Source organism: Etheostoma cragini, chromosome 7 (genome assembly GCF_013103735.1).
Source record: "Etheostoma cragini isolate CJK2018 chromosome 7, CSU_Ecrag_1.0, whole genome shotgun sequence".
NCBI classification, from domain to species: Eukaryota; Metazoa; Chordata; class Actinopteri; order Perciformes; family Percidae; genus Etheostoma; species Etheostoma cragini.
This window is the reverse complement of record NC_048413.1, coordinates 5,950,799-5,967,633: the sequence shown is the minus strand read 5'-3', so window position 1 is coordinate 5,967,633 and position 16,835 is coordinate 5,950,799. Positions and strand designations below refer to the sequence as shown.

At 44.3% G+C, this 16,835-nt stretch overlaps 1 protein-coding gene across 1 annotated transcript in view; it reads left to right on the top strand.

Moving 5' to 3' along the window:
- Positions 1 to 16,835, top strand: part of vwa5b1 (von Willebrand factor A domain containing 5B1) — a 37,839-nt gene that overhangs the window by 15,314 nt on the left and 5,690 nt on the right. Inside the window, exons 8-16 of the mRNA XM_034877597.1 lie at positions 1,765 to 1,875; positions 1,989 to 2,191; positions 3,640 to 3,754; positions 3,986 to 4,171; positions 4,403 to 4,592; positions 9,449 to 9,648; positions 10,920 to 11,124; positions 12,637 to 12,930; positions 14,342 to 14,479. Of these exons, the coding sequence (XP_034733488.1) occupies positions 1,765 to 1,875; positions 1,989 to 2,191; positions 3,640 to 3,754; positions 3,986 to 4,171; positions 4,403 to 4,592; positions 9,449 to 9,648; positions 10,920 to 11,124; positions 12,637 to 12,930; positions 14,342 to 14,479 (1,642 nt within the window). The remainder of the gene's footprint in view (positions 1 to 1,764; positions 1,876 to 1,988; positions 2,192 to 3,639; positions 3,755 to 3,985; positions 4,172 to 4,402; positions 4,593 to 9,448; positions 9,649 to 10,919; positions 11,125 to 12,636; positions 12,931 to 14,341; positions 14,480 to 16,835) is intronic.

The window sequence follows — 16,835 nt, the reverse complement described above, 5'->3', positions numbered from 1 at the left end:
TTTTCCCCGCCCCCGCTGCTCCCGCCTGCTCTCGTCCACTTTACAGGCGAGGCGCAGTTCATCTCGAACGAGCCTAATTTTGGAAACATTATTTTAAGGTACAATAGAATCTTTGGTGCTGGATTGATCAACATTGAAATCAATCCATCCATCCATCCATCCATCCATCCATCCATCCATCTTCATCTGCTTATCCGGTATTAGGTTGGGGGGGCAGCAGCTCCAGCAGAGGACCCCAAACTTCCCTTTCCCAAGCCCCATTAACCAGCTCTGACTGGGGGAACCCAAGCCGTTTTCCAGGCCAGGTTGGAGATATACTCCCTCCACCTAGTCCTGGGTCTTTCCCAAGGCCTGAAATCAATCACTATCTATAAATAAGGTATCTGTTGCAAAATGGGATGTAATCAATGACAAAACAATGCCATGTGGCAGAAAAAATGCTCCCCCCCCAAAAAAAAACAAAACAAAAACAGAATCGAGGTTTGTATTGAATCGTGGGTCAAAAATCGTAATGCAAATCGAACCAAAGTTTGATGTATCTTTACAGCCCTAATATTTTGCCGTTAACAAATATTGCGCTCTTCTACAATTTGGATATTGCACTAGTCCATATTGTAATTTCAATACAATTTCAAATAATTGTGCGACCCTACCCCTGAACAAGGATTTAGCTGTGGGTTGTCTGGTGATCGCTGTGCTCTCCACCTGAGTGAAGGTGGAGATAAGTGGGGTTCTAGAAAGGGCCCCACTGCTGTACAAAGAGCAGTGATGGGTTAAATTACACTGCAGGATACCACTTTCCACTCACTCCCTGTTCTTGAGAAAATGTGCTGTGCAGCAATGGAAGCTGTGTAGAGCACCGCACTATCATTCAACCAATCAGCCAAAGTTGGCGTTTTGCAGTGGAAACGTTCAACAGCACATTGAATGGTTTTATATGGCACATTTCTTGACTTAGATCTAGTGCTGCACAATATTAGGAAAATATATTTATTGCAATTGCGATATTACTCGCGACATTGGAGGGAATGATAATTTTTATATAATTATTCTAATTTTCATTGAAAATATTAAAACATAAATAATCAAAATGATAATAGTATAATTTTTGCGAGGATCTGTACCGTTAAAAGATTTTTACTTTAGCCTGTAGGATACAATTTGCAGACTGGGATTGCCAGACCTTCCTCCACAGCGCAGCGGACGAGGGTTTGGCTAGTCCACACAGCATTCTCACATTCACAGCCCCTCAATACTTTATTCAGAATAGTTTGACACATATTTTGCCTTTAACAAATATCGCGCCCCCAATATATTTTGATTTAGCACTGGTCCATCTTGTGATTTCGCTAAAATTGCGACTAATTGATCCATAGACTACTCAAAGCGCTTTTACACAGTACAGCAACCATCCACACAAATTCATGCACTGTGGCCAAGGCTGCCACACAAAGTGCCACCTGCTCATCAGATACACACACACACAAACACACACACACACACACATTCACACACTGATGGGGCAGCATCGGGGGCAACTCAGGGTTCAGTGTCTTGCCCGAGGACACTTGACACGGCGCCAAAGGACCAGGGAGTGAACAACTGACCTTCTGATTGGCAGGTGACAGCTCTACCACCTGAGCCTCAGCCATGAATTAGGCACCTAATGAGCAGAAGAGTTTTGCCTTTTGTTTTCTTTAAGATTTTTGTTCTGTTCTACTCTCTGGACATTAAGTAAATCTGCTCTTGGTCTCTCTCTTTCAGGATGCCATGGTGGTGATTCTCAAGAGCCTCGTTCCAGGCTGCCTTTTTAACATTATCAGCTTTGGCTCCACATTCAAATCCCTCTTCACGACCAGCCAGAAGTACGAGGAGGTAAAGCAGTTCTGTAATACATCCCTGCAATTCATTAAAAAGTTAGTGCATGTGTGATAACTATGAAACAATCGTGAGATGCTGCAACTTATCTTTTCTCCGCTTCATCTCAGGAAGCCCTTGCCTTGGCCTGTGAGTATGTTAGGAAGATCAGAGCTGACATGGGGGGGACCAACATCCTGGCACCTCTCAAGTGGATCCTGAGGCAGCCAATGTTCACCGGACACCCCCGCCTACTCTTCTTGCTCACTGACGGAGCCGTCAGCAACACGGGCAAAGTAATTGAGCTGGTCCGCAGCCACGCACGTTACATTAGGCAAGTATCACTGTTAACGCTGTAGTGCACAACTATTTTATATTAATAACGGTACATTTTTATTTCTCAGAATGTTTTTTTTTTACAAAATGGTGTAGACCGGCGACATTGACACGCAGAAACTCAAGTAAATATAATGACCTCTTCTGAAGAATCCATGTTTTTTTAATCCTCCTCGTCCTCCTTGGCTACTTGCAACTGCATGGAGGAAGGGTGGGGGTGGTTTAGGATCACGGAAAGGCTTGCGTCATGTGGATGCAACAACAGTGTTGTTGTCATTACTCAGAATTCCTCATGGGGGAGACAGAAACTGCGCACCATAACTTTAAGGCTCATAACGGAACTGTATATTGAATGTATAATAAAAGAAACAGCCCAATAATTAGTCTTAGCCTTTGTTGCCAAAGCTGTTATGGTGGAAGTAACACTGGTCAGACATTACAGTGCATACCCCATGACATGAATGTTACAGCACTGGCAGAGAAGCGACTGCATGTTGTGTCAAAGCAAATGATAAAAGCAAATTTGCCCATTATAAAAATACTGTAGCAAAGGCACAGCTGACACATTACAGGAAATCACATACAGGGCTTAAATGTACATAGTCTTTGGAAATTAAACTCCACCGTTATACTAGTAGTTCTCTTATAGTAGAGAACCATCAAAACCCCGCGATGGATTCTAAGCACCGGTGTTGGCAATGAAGGAGCCCGAAGACCAGACCGAAGCTCCCTGAAGGATACAAGCACCAACTGTCAACTGAGAGTGAGCGCCGGTGGCACAATAGATCTGCAATACACTGGGAAATAATTTCCTTTTGCAGCCTGCATCTAAGTCTCACACTGTGAATCCCCCTACTGAGTCCCTCTGGAAATAATTGACCTTTGTCTTTCCTCTTTTAATGGATGACTGCTCCCAGACGATTGCATTGGATACAAAGAGCTTGGCCAACTCATCGACACTTCCTAAGTCATTATCACACTATGCTTACAAATCAGCGCAGTCAGTCAGAGACAAGACCAAAAGACAATCAATCTCTGTCCAAAAAATCCATGTGAGGTTTTTAAACTAGAAGGTGACATTTCTGTTTTGATCTGCACTTTCTTTGATGTCAAATGAAAAAGGGACCTAGCTGGTTCAATGAAATCACCCAACTCATCCCTCAGTTAAAAAGGGAATAAAAATGGTGAAATAGAGCGTCAGCCAACCTCCCCAGAGAACTCTGAGGGGCAGCAGGCATGTCTCAACTTTCATAAAAAGATAATTTCCTGTTTGGCTATTCCTTATCTTTGCTCCAGATCTGTGTTTGACAAATTAGATTGTTTCTATCTGCACAGCATCTCTTTAAATCCCTGTGAAATGTGTGCACATCCTGAAACAAAACCTGTTATCATGCATATATCTCTCGATCTGTCCATGGAGCTGCAGTGTTTAATGTGTTTGTGCAGATGTTTTACGTTCGGCATAGGACAGAGTGCTTGCAGGAGGCTGGTGCAGGGACTGGCAACAGTTTCCAAAGGAACAGCAGAGTTCCTGGTTGACGGAGAGAGGCTGCAGCCCAAGGTACTCATGTCCAGCTTTGTGTTTCACTTCTAAAGACAGCCAGCTATTCTGAGGCCAACTGGAGAGGCATTATGCTGTGGTTTCTAAGCGCCGAGTGTCTGCCACTGATACCAATTAGGATTATTTTCATTAGGATATCTCAGTGACGCGATTTGCTTCATGTACTTGTCACAAAGAACCTATTGTTTATATCTGAAAGTGTACTTAAGTCGGCCTGTTATTACTCCACAGATGATAAAGTCCCTGAAGAAAACCATGTCTCCGGTCCTCAGTGACATTTCCATTGAATGGCTCTTTCCTGAGACCAAAGAAGTGCTGCTGTCCCCTGTGGGCAACACCTTCCTGTTTCCAGGGGACAGTCTGATTGGCTACAGTGTGGTTTGCGACACCACCCGCTACCATGCCAACCCCAAATCTGTAAGCGCAAGTGAGAGGTGGAAAAAGACTGTATGCAAGATGACTTTATGTGTTGTGGATTTGTTTCAGAAAAGGAACCTCAACTTTAGTTTTGTTAAGGTTCTGTTTGAAGAATCATGTTATTGTTTCATTTAAATTACTACGTGGTGTATTTGAACAGGGCTAACGGTGTAGAAGCTTTTTAATCCAACCTTGTGAAGTGGATGCGTCACCTATTTAAAAACTCAACAGGACAAGAGGCGGCGATACAGTATGATGCGCTCCATTGAGTCAGCCAGCTCCGTGTTTTACCACTCTCAAGAGGAGGACCCGGTGAAGGCGAGTAGTGACAGTCAGGGGTTCTACAGGGAAACACCTCTGTATGATTCCTACCAGGACTCCATGAAAGACAACCCTGCCACCACAGAGCAAGACACCACGGGTAAGAACCTACAGCACACGCATCCTATCACTCCTTACAGGTATCTTGTCTGCCAGTCTAAGCCAACATTTCTGAAGACTGATCATGGCTTTTTGAGTCTCACATTGCCAGACCTGTCTCCACAGTGATGTGGATTAGGGTCTGGCTACACCACACATACATTCTGGGATAGGAGTAACTTCTCTTTGCTTGAGTGGGGTAGGATTCAAAGGTAAGATTAGATTTAGATTTAACGGATCACAATTTAAATGTGTCCAATGCTTTGGATTATCACCAGATAATAGCGAAACTAATAACATTCCCATCTGCCCCGCTGTACTCTGTGCTTATCCAGTGATAGGCTGCTTCATCCCCGCTGTGTGAAGGAGAGATACCGCAGATCTTTCCAGAACACTGTTCACTCTGTGCAATATATCCTGTAATCCATGTGCCATTATCATTACATCTACGCATAATTTTTTAGTCAAATTAATAATTCATGTGTAATTTATTGTATAATACCGTTTGCTATATTTTGTACACTTATCTAACTCTGTACACTTACCTATCTCTTGCTGTTATATTTGCTGTGGCAAACCTCAATTTCCCCACTGTGGGACAAATAAAGTTTTTTCTTATATTATCTTATCTTATTTGTAAAAGTTAGCATGCTACATTGCTAAATTAATATGGGTTACATGATAAACATTGCTTGCTAAATATCAGCATGTTAGCATTGTCAGTGTGAGCATTTTACCATGCTCAGGTTAGCATTTAGCTCATCCCAGTGCCTAAGTAAAGCCTTATACAGCCGCTACCATGGCTGGGGGTCATCTCTGTCTCTTCAGCCAAATGTCCCCTCAGCCTAATGTCCCCTCAGCCCAATGTCCCCTCAGCCCTATATCACCTCAGCTCCATGTCCCCTCAGCCCTATGTCCCCTCAGGCCTATGTTACCCCAGCTCTATTTCCCCTCAGCCCTATGTCCCCTCAGCCCTATGTCCCCTTAGCTCTATGACCCCTCAACCCTATGTTACCTCAGCCCTATGACTCCTCAGCCCTATGTCCCCTCAGCCCTATATCCCCTCAGCCCTATATCACCTCAGCTCTTTGTCCCCTCAGCCCTATGTCCCCTCAGGCCTATGTTACCTCGGCCCTATGTCCCCTCAGCCCTATGTTACCTCAGCCCTATGACCCCTCAGGCCTATGTTACCTCAGCCCTATGTTCCCTCAGCCCTATGTTACCTCAGCCCTATGTCCCTTCAGGCCTAGGTTACCTCAGGCCTATGTCCCCTCAACCCTATATTACCTCAGCCCAATGCTCCCTCAGCCCAATGTCCCCTCAGCCCTATGTCCCCTCAGCCAGATGTCCCCTCAGCCCTATGAAATTCCCCCCATCAAAATAGGCCCTATGTTCCCTTAGCACACATACCCCCGGCCCCACCAACTTTCATATTTTATCTATCCATCCATCCATCTTCATCCGCTTATCCGGTATCGGGTCGCGGGGGCAGAAGCTCCAGTAGGGGACCCCAAACTTCCCTTTCCCGAGCCACATCAACCAGCTCCGACTGGGGGATCCCGAGGCGTTCCCAGGCCAGGTGGGAGATATAATCTCTCCACCTAGTCCTGGGTCTTCCCCAAGGCCTCCTCCCAGCTGGACGTGCCTGGAACACCTCCCTAGGGAGGCGCCCAGGAGGCATCCTTACCAGATGCCCGAACCACCTCAACTGGCTCATTTCGACGATAAGGAGCAGCGGCTCTACTCCGAGCTCCTCTCGGATGACTGAGCTTCTCACCCTCTCTAAGTGAGATGCCAGCCACCCTCTTGAGAAAACCCATTTCGGCCGCTTGTACCCTTGATCTCGTTCTTTCGGTCATGACCCAGCCTTCATAGGTGAGGGTAGGAACAAAAATTGCCTGGTAGATCGAAAGCTTTGCCTTCTGGCTCAGCTCTCTTTTCGTCACAACGGTGCAATAAACGGAATGTAATACCGCACCGGCTGCTCCGATTCGCCGACCAATCTCACTCTCAATGGTCCCCTCGCTCGCAAACAAGACCCCAAGGTACTTAAACTCCTTCACTTGGGGTAAGGACTCACTCCCTACCCGGAGAAAGCACTCCATCGGTTTCCTGCTGAGAACCGCATGGCCTCAGATATAGAGGTGCATATCTCATCCCAGCCGCTTCACACTCGGCTGCAAACCGATCCAGTGAGTGCTGAAGGTCATAGACCGATGACGCCATCAGGACCACATCATCTGCAAAAAGCAACGATTAGATCCCGAGCCCACCGAGCTGCAACCCCTCCCCGCCCGACTACGCCTCGATATCCTGTCCATAAATATTACAAACAGGATTGGTGACAAAGCGCACCCCTTGCGGAGGCCAACCCTCACCTGGAACGAGTCAGACTTACTGCCGAGAACCCGGACACAGCTCTCACTTTGGTCATACAGAGATTGGATGGCCCTGAGAAGGGACCCCCTCACCCCATACTTCCGCAGCACCTCCCACAATTTCTCCCGGGGGACCCGGTCATACGCCTTCTCCAGATCCACAAAACAAATGTAGGCTGGTTGGGCATACTCCCAGGCCCCCCCAAGATCCTTGCGAGAGTGAAGATCTGATCCGTTGTTCCACGGCCAGGACGGAATCCGTATTGTTCCTCTTCAATAAGAGGGTCGACTATTGGCCGAACCCTCCTTTTCAGCACATTGGAGTAGACTTTACCAGGGAGGCTGAGAAGTGTGATACCCCTGTAATTGGCACACACCCTTTGGTCCCCCTTTTTAAAGAGTGGCACCACCACCCCGGTCTGCCACTCCTTAGGCATCGTCCCAGACTTCCACGCAATGTTGAAGAGGCGTGTCAACCAAGACAGCCCCTCCACACCCAGAGCTTTCAGCATTTCTGGACGGATCTCATCAATCCCTGGGAAATTGACAACAATCCCCCATCATCCTCCAGCTCTGCCTCTACCACAGAGGGCGTGTCAGCTGGATTTAGGAGTTCCTCAAAGTGCTCCTTCCACCGCTCTATTATCTCCCCAGTTGAGGTCAAAAAAGTCCCATCCTTACTGTATACAGCTTGGATGATTCCTCGCTTCCCCCTCCTGAGGTGGCGAACGGTTTTCCAGAAGCACCTTGGTGCCAACGGAAAGTCCTTCTCCATGTCTTCTCCGAACTTATCCCACACCCGCTGCTTTGCCTCTGTCACGGCAGAGGCTGCAGCCCTTTGGGCCCGTTGGTACCCTGCAACTGCCTCCGTAGTCCTCCGGGATAACATATCCTGGAAAGACTCCTTATTCAGTCAGACGGCTTCCCTGACCAACGGTGTCCACCAGGGTGTTCTTGGGTTACTGCCCCTTGAGGCACCTAAGACCCTAAGACCACAGCTCGCCGCCGCAGCTTTAGCAATTGAAACTTTGAAAATTGTCCACTTAGGTTCAATGCCCCCAGCCTCCACAGGGATGCCCGAAAAGCTCCGCCGGAGGAGTGAGTTGAAAGTCCGTCGGACAGGGGCCTCCACCAGACGTTCCCAGTTTACTCGCACTACCCGTTTGGGCTTAACAGGTCTGTCCAGAGACTTCCCCCACCCCCTGACCCAACTCACCACCAGATGGTGATCAGTTGACAGCTCTGCCCCTCTCTTCAACCAAGTGTCCAAAACATACGGCAAACATACATCAGATGAAACGATTATAAAATCGATCAGTGACCTTTGGCCTAGGGTCCCCTGGTACCACGTACACTTATGAGCATCCCTATGTTCGAACATGGTGTTTGTGATGGACAATCCATGGCTAGCACAGAAGTCCAACAACAGACAACCACTCTGGTTTAGATCAGGGAGGCCGTTCCTCCCACTTCTCACTTCTCTCCAAGTATCTCCATCATTGCCCACGTGTGCGTTGAAGTCCCCCAGCAGAACTATGGAGTCCCCTACTGGAGCCCCATACAGGTGTCCAAGAATGCCGAATACTCCGAACTCTTGTTTGGTGCATATGCACACAAACAACAGTCAGAGTTCCCCCCCCCCCCCCCCATCACCCGCAGGCGTAGGGATGGGGGGGGAACCCTCTCGTCCACCGGGGTAAACTCCAGTGCAGCGGCGCTCAGCCGGGGACTTGTGAGTATCCCCACACCCACCCGGCGCCTCACACCATGGGCAACTCCGGAGTAGGACAGAGTCCAACCCCTATCCAGGAGTACGGTTCCGGAACCAAGACCAGGCGCTCGCTCACGGGGCCCAGGGCTTCCTCCGGGCGGGGTCCCTCTATCCCTTCCTTGTTCTTCCATTAGAGTCTTTGAACCATTCTTTGTCTGGCCCCTCCCCTGAGACCTCTTTGCCATGGGAGACCCTACCAGGAGCAAAAAGCTCCAGACAACACAGCCCTCAGGTTCATAGGGACAAACAAACCTCTCCACCAGGATAAGGTGATGGTTCCCGGAGAGGCTTTCATATTTTATGTTTTGAATATGTGACCTTGTTTTTGTTGGTTAGTTTAAGAGCTAGTATTAGAGTTTGGGCATAGGGCTGAGGAAACACAGGGCTTAGGCAACATAAACACGCTCACCATGGCTGCAGACGTCATTGCACGTGGCAACTAACAAGTTTTTCTATTTATTCCAAACAAAATGTTGCTTTTGAAAATGGAAAAATAAAGCTCTTTGGGAGAGGATTTTCCCCATTCAAGAAAGCACTGACCGCGACAACGAAAAGCTGTGGTGAACTTGGCATCTTTGTCAACAATCTTGCGTTAACCCTCACCAATTCAGACTAGCCGAAACTAACAACTATATGCATGTCATTTATGTTGAAATTTTGCTATTTTTATTTGTTTTGGACAATTTCTATTTTTGAACAAAACATTAGGGTTTGATAGCATGACGTCCCCAAGAAGGCGCGCATACAGCACCAACCAGATATCTGAATACAACCCGGCAAAAAAGGTCTCCACTCCCAGTGATCCCAGCTCTGTGGTGACTAAGAATCCACTGAGGAGAGCCAAAGTCCAGGAGCTGATAGGTCAGATGAGCCCTGAGCACGAGGCCCAGTGGAGGAGCGACTACCAGGTGGGGTCCCACACTGTCATATGTATCAGTCACATGATTGCACTGGTTCGGTTTGTAAAGTAGGCCATCACTTTTTTATATTCAGTTAATAATTTGGTAGCTCACAGATCTCAAACTAACCTTATTTAAACAATCATTAATTCATCATAAATCAGTTATGATAACAAAGGCAGGAGAAGCCCATTTTGTATCATGAAACAGTTGTCATATTGTGATTATATGGAAAAAGAACAATATTTGTATTCAGACTGTGTTGGTAAGTGAAACAACCATCTGACCCTGATTGGGACTTGAGTATAATGACGAACAGACTAATGTGCTCTGTTCAGTAATGAGGGGCAACATTTATGAATGGTGATTAGTTTTGAATACTGCTCAGGGAGCAGCTCAGTATAACTAAACAGAGTTCACTGGGCTGTGAAGAGATCTTCTCTTTGTAAATCAGATTACTCACTGCACTCATGCCATGATTAAATTATATCTAATGATTATGTGTTAATATAGTAACACTTTCTATTTATGTTCGTGTATAGCTAAGTTAATTCAATACATTTATTTTGCATTATTTTGAATCATTTTATCAAACTGCAGTAAACATATGTGATAAAGAAATTAAAAATATTTGAGCTCTGGTCTCTTAGTCACACAAAAGGAGAAACACCATTTACACCATGTTGCAATTTTGGAAACTGAGATGAGTTTTACCTAAAAAACTATTTTCTGACAATTTATCACCATCTGCTAGCCGCCTGTCCCCTGAACACACTGTAAAAAAACATCTAATCATTATCTGCCAGCTGCTTGTCCCCAGAACACACTGTAAAAAAACATCTCCTCACTATCTGCTAGCTGCCTGTCCCCAGCCCAGAGTCTACAAGCGCCAACAAAACCAAACTGCGCCCACCTGCACCACGAAGCATATACACACACAGAGTGTTCCAGCCAAGAACCTACAAGGATTTGGGGGTGGGGGGGGGAGGTTAGTACGTGGAAGCACAGAAGGGAGGGGATGGGATAAGGAGGAGGGAGGGGCAAGGTATTCTTGTTTTGTTTGAACGTCAACAAGAAGTTACATCACCCAACATAACTTAGAGCCCCTTTAATTAACATTGTCAATGAAGGACTTTTACTTTTAATTGACAATTTATACAATGTGGTATTAGTTATTTTACTTAATTAAAGGAACAGAATACTTCTTCCACCACTGCCAAAATTACAATTACCTGTAGTTAAACTTAGATTCCAGAGGAAATAAAATGTTTTGTGTTCAGCCACAACTGGCAAGCCTGTGTGCCTCGTCTTCGAGAGGACGTCCTGCCAGCTGTCCCAGGTCACTACCTCAGCAGGAGCCGCCCCTACAGCAAGAAGCCGACTCAGGGCTTCCTTTCCATTCCCAGCCTCAGGACAACTCCACTGGGGAAGATGGATCCAGATCGTCCACTGACAGCCCTTCTGTTGGCAGCGTCGGAGACGCAGGTGAGAACACAAGCTGTCCGTTTTATTAATGCAAAATAATGTATTAAATAAAACCAAATGTTACCAGTCAACACATCTTAAAGGCAGAGCTGGTTATGTTGAAAAGCTAGCAAGATGCGAAAGAAGCATCTCCTTGGGTCTCCGTCTAACCCCTCCCCCGCCCTCGGGGCTACGCCCATACACAGATGTGCACAAACACAGCTGTGTTTCTGTTTCAGAGCAGATTGGAGACAGGAGCGATAATGGGTAACCCTTGTGTAGTCCTCCCGGGTCAAAAAGATTAACACTTTCGTCACCCTTTTTTTGACATTTGACATTTTCAATGCGTTATTTCTTTTTTTGTTTCACTACCATCACCTTACTACCACTAGTTTTACACTACTTTTTGGAATCCATCGTCAATAACCCTCATTTGTATAGAATTATACCTAATATTTGAGCTTTTAAAGCAATCATTTTGCCTAATAGGATCAGAGATATGTTGAGTGGCTGAGTTTGGTCAGGATGCTGATTTGAAACCATTTCAATTTACACCCAAAATTCAATGAAAGTGATTTATGTATTTGCTAAGAGCGTTGCACGGAATCCAATGCGCCTTGAGTCCAGGCTCGTACACCGGAGTTGTCGAGTACACGCAGTGGGGCGAGGAGGTATTTCATTGGTTCTTTCCAAGAGGGCCGCGAGACAGTGATTGGTGGGCGTACAGCAGATACAACTGCTGGATCTTTTCTGCTGCTTTATCATAACTTCTTAAGTTATGCATTGCTGTCGAGGTGTACAGACATTTCAAACATGACATAAAAAGTGTATGTTGGAAATAGTTACCAACCATGCCTTTAAAGCAATTAAACATTGTAAAGTTGTCTTAAATGTTAGTTGCAATGGCCTATGACTGAAACTACACAGACATTAAGTCATTATTGTCCCTTTAAATAGTTTTACTTTTTGGGGAAACAGACCACTCATAAACACTGTATGTCCAGTAAAAATGAATGTACACATGAGAATGGTATCAATCTGACTCTCTGCAAGAAATTAAATTAGCATATTTCCCCAAAATATTGAACTAGTCCTTCAACAAGATGGAAATTGGAAGAAAGTTTGATTTAAAAATATGATTACCAGCCCTTTAAATTCAAGCCAAGAACACGGTCTAATGTGACAAGTGTCTTACATTTAATGAAATTACAACATCAACATCCATCCCAAATCCAAGAGGAGAAATAATGACAGATGGTCGAGCACAGAAGGGACTCGGACAGGAAATTATTTTCTAAATTTGGGATCAAAACAGAATATTAATCAGGAACAAAAGAGGGAGCATTTATTAGAGAGCCATTAAAGCTGACTGAACACAGAGAGCTTTGGAAAACATATGTGATGAGTTAATCTAACACAAATCCAGTCTCAAATGAGCAGTAACAGCTGGTGACAAATTTCAGATGGATTTGAATAAATGTTGAGTATTAAATGGAAATTGCACATTCAGGAATCCAACCTGTGATATTTCAGATGGCTATGGACATCAGATGTGTCAAGCAGAAACCCCTCAGGAGAGCCAAACTTCAGATCTGGGTGCAGCCAGCCAGCTGAAAGGCGACTGCAAGGCCGTGGTGTCCGGACTGCTGTGTGGGAAACCAGCGAGGTGGGAGGTTGTCTTCGATATTGAGCCCTTCCTGAACGGACGGGAGCGGGAGGAAAAGGTTCACGAGGAGCTGTGGAACGAGACCTTCCACCACATGGCTGGACACTCCATCATAGGAGACTTTGAGCACATGGCGGATAAGGAGTGTGACATTGAGCATGGTGAGCTCTCTGGGGATTTTAACATTTATTGGAAAGATTCTAAGATACGATGGATGGATGGATGGATGGATGGATATAGAGATATACTGTAGAGATATAGAGATGGACAGATAAGGAGATAGAGTAGATATAGAAATAGATAGATACAGTAGATATAGATATAGAAATAGATAGAGTAGATATATAAATAGATGGATACAGTAGATACAGCAGATATAGAGATAGATACAGCATATATAGAAATAGATAGATACTGAAGATATAGAGATGGATTAAGAGATAGATAGAGATATATATATATATATACAATAGATAGATACAGTAGATATAGAAATAGATACAGTAGATATAGAAATAGACAGATACAGTAGATATAGAAATAGGTAGATGGATACAGTAGATATAGAAATAGATAGATAAAACAGATCAGGAGTAGGTCTTGTGACTATTTCAATTTGAAATATATGCATCTTAACTCTCTTATCTAATTTCACATAGGTGTTGACCTTTCAGAGATACAACATTTTAGGAAATATGCTTATTTGCTTTTTTTGGTATAATATATAGATCATAAATAGATGAGAACATCTGCTGGATTAAAGAAAGAGACAGAATATGTTGAGATTTGTAACTTTGGGCCAGTGTTGCCAAGCACTTTTGATGGAAAAGAGCTGAAGCCTGCTCAAAAAGTGGCTAAATGTCGCTTGATGATGCCATGTACTAATTAGCATAATCAAATATATCATCACGTTGTACGTGCTCCCCTGTGTAGGGTCAGGTCTTCACGATTGCTTCTCCATGAAATATGGCCAATTCAGACTACATGTTCTGCACCCCCATATACACAGCTATCTATTCTACCATTTTTTTGGGCCCTCCTCTGAAGTCTGGGCCCTGAGAACTAAGTCCTATTTCCACCCACAGTCCAGCAGTAGTAACTTCCCAGTTGTTTCCAAGCTGCTGCTCCTAACAAAATCACCAAAAACACAAGTTACAGACAACAGCTGTGCTGTGAATTGGGCTGTGTTTAATTGCAAAATGATCACACAGACAGAAAATTAGAAGCAATTTGATTTGTACTTTTCCTCCTGCCCAGCCCCTATCTGCTAAGGGGGGTCTGAAAAGTTGCTAAATCTAGGGACAAAGTGTTGGCAACACTGCTTTGGACCAAGCCAGGCATGTCTGTTTTCTCCTGGCTGTAGCTTTATATTTAACAAACAGATGTGAGAGTGATATCTACTCATCTTAATCATGATAATAAAGCAAATAAGCTCGTTTAAAAAACATGTCAAACTATTCCTTTAAGCTGCATTTAATGTAGGATTCATTTATCAGTTTTGTATGTTTGGAATAATATTATGTTATCCTGTGATTTACTACATAATCCTTGTATGCTTATTATAATTGGCAGGGTCTGGCAGAAAGTACCAGGTGTATGCTATTCACACCAGCAAGGCCTGCAACATACTGAGCAAACACACAGCGCTGGTTCCCATCGACCTGGACACTAATGAGTATTTGCAGACATGCATTGAATACATAAACAGCAGTAAGTCATACTTAGTGTGATGAAGTCTTCATACCACTCACTGTTCAGTCCTCTCTACGTGTTTAAACAGAATGTTCATCTCAAACAGAACACCTTCTTTTAGTTAAGTAGTTTAGAAGTTAGAAAGCCTGGAAATGCCTGCTTATCTGCTTGTTCAAGTTAGAGAGCAGAAAGTTACATTAGCTAAGCTTAGCATAAAGACTAGAAACAGAGGTACACAGCTAGCCTGGCTCGGTACAATAGTAACAAACAATGCACCTACCCGGCCCTTTAAAGCTAACTTATGGCGGTTTTCCACTGCGTGGTATCTACTCGACTCCCTCGACTCTACTCGCCTTTTTTGGTTTTCCATTACGAAAAAACGTGCCTGGGACCTGCTACCAGGGACTTTTTTAGTACTACCTCAGTTGAGGTTCCAAGTGAGCTGAGGCGATACCAAAAGGTGACGTGGAAACGTGCAGACTGCTGGTTGGTCGGATCACTGCGTTGTTAGCAAACAAGAGTGTGGAGTGTGTGTCTGGAACAAACGCAACATTTAAAAAAAATCTAGCCAGACACGGACAGATTATATACTCTCTGCACTATTCTCAGTTTTCAACTGTTCAATATTAAGGGCTATTAGGGACTTTGTGTCGTTTACAATATTGCACACTGTTACTTTGAAAAAACAAGACAATATATCAAAGAAAAGTTATTATTTAGCTTTTCAAGTAGCGCATCAAACCCTCCCCTACATCCCGGTCTTCTTCCTCTGCACCCTGTGACAGTGTCCCCCCTGGCTCTGCTGTCCCAGATACATCCCAGTCGTGGTCATAAGTCTCTCCATGACTCTCAGAAAGATTATACGAAGCACAGCAGTTCAGAATCAGAGACCTCACCGGTCGGACATCGCCCACCAGGTGACCAGCCACGCGTGAGGCGTTACTCAATCTGCAATGGAAAACGGACGCTGAACGCGTCGAGTCGAGTAGAGACAAGACGAGAAGAGTCGAGTAGAGACGAGACGAGACGAGGCGAGTAGAAACGAGACGAGAAGAGTCGAGTAGAAACGAGACGAGACGAGGCGAGCTGAGCTGTTACCAGCAGTGGAAAAACGCCATTTTGTTGCAATACAGTGAACCCTCGTTTATCCCGGGGGTTACGTTCCAAAAAGAACCCGTATTAAGTGAAATCCGTGAAGTAGTAACCTTTATTTTTTTTACAATTATTATACGATGAAATAATCATTGAAACCAAAAAACATAACCTTTTTACAGGCCCAATCATTTGTTTAACAAAGAAAAGTAGCCTACTGTATAAATGTTTTTTTTCTCCAAATAACTACTGTACTATAAAATAATAATTTTAATCACCAATACAAACAGAAGGCTTCAAATTGCGGAGATCAGCACCGCCCCCCCCGCGATCAAAGTCATTGGATTAGAACGGGAGAAAATGAAAAATGATTGTTAAAAAAACACAAAGTACAGGAGGAAAACTAGTGCTTCCCTTTGTATTTCACTGCTCTTCTGACTGAGCCGCTGCATCCTGTTTCCGCTCTGCAGTTTTTTTCTTCTAAAGCCCGCGTTGCAGCTGTATTTTTTTGAGAGAAGAACATAGTTATCGGTAGTTGTTGTTGCTCTTTTTTCTTCCGGGCAAAAATATTCTTATAAACCGACATGCATCCATTGATTATGTTTGAGATGCAAATCCGTGAAGCAGCGAGACCGTGAAAGGTGAACCGCAATATAGCGAGGGTTCACTGTATTACTTTCTTAATCTTCCTGTTGTCTTCGGGTCAAATTTGACCCATTTTCTTAAAGTTTCTATATTAGAAATCTGGGTTTCTATCAACCAAAATGTCCCCAAAAAACAACAATTTAGGGTTCCATACGACACTCTTTAAAAGTGATCAGTAAATGATGATAAATGATCAGTTCAATCTTTTCAGAAGTTGTGTTGAATTTTATAGCATTTGAAAAAGAAATTTGATAAAATGACGGAAAAAGCTTAAAAAACGTTGGGGGGGACATAAAAATGTCAAAAAAAGAGAAGAATAGTGACAAAAACATTGAGAAATGGGGGGGGGGGGGGGGGGGGGGGGGGGGGGAAGCATTTTTAATTTGGACCTAGAAAAATAAAAAGTTGGGACAGTGGGGGGGAGGACAACACAAGGGTTAAAATCATGTTCAATATTACTTTTCTATTTTAGTTTACTTAGTTATTCTAGTAGAGCCGACGTTATTAGTTTGCATGCACTGTAAATTTAATACACTGTTCAGTAACACTTGAAAATATGTGTTTTTCTCGCCTAAATTTTTACCCTTAAAAAAGTGCTGCTGTTTCCACATGCTTTGGCCCTCTGGGATGACCCTGA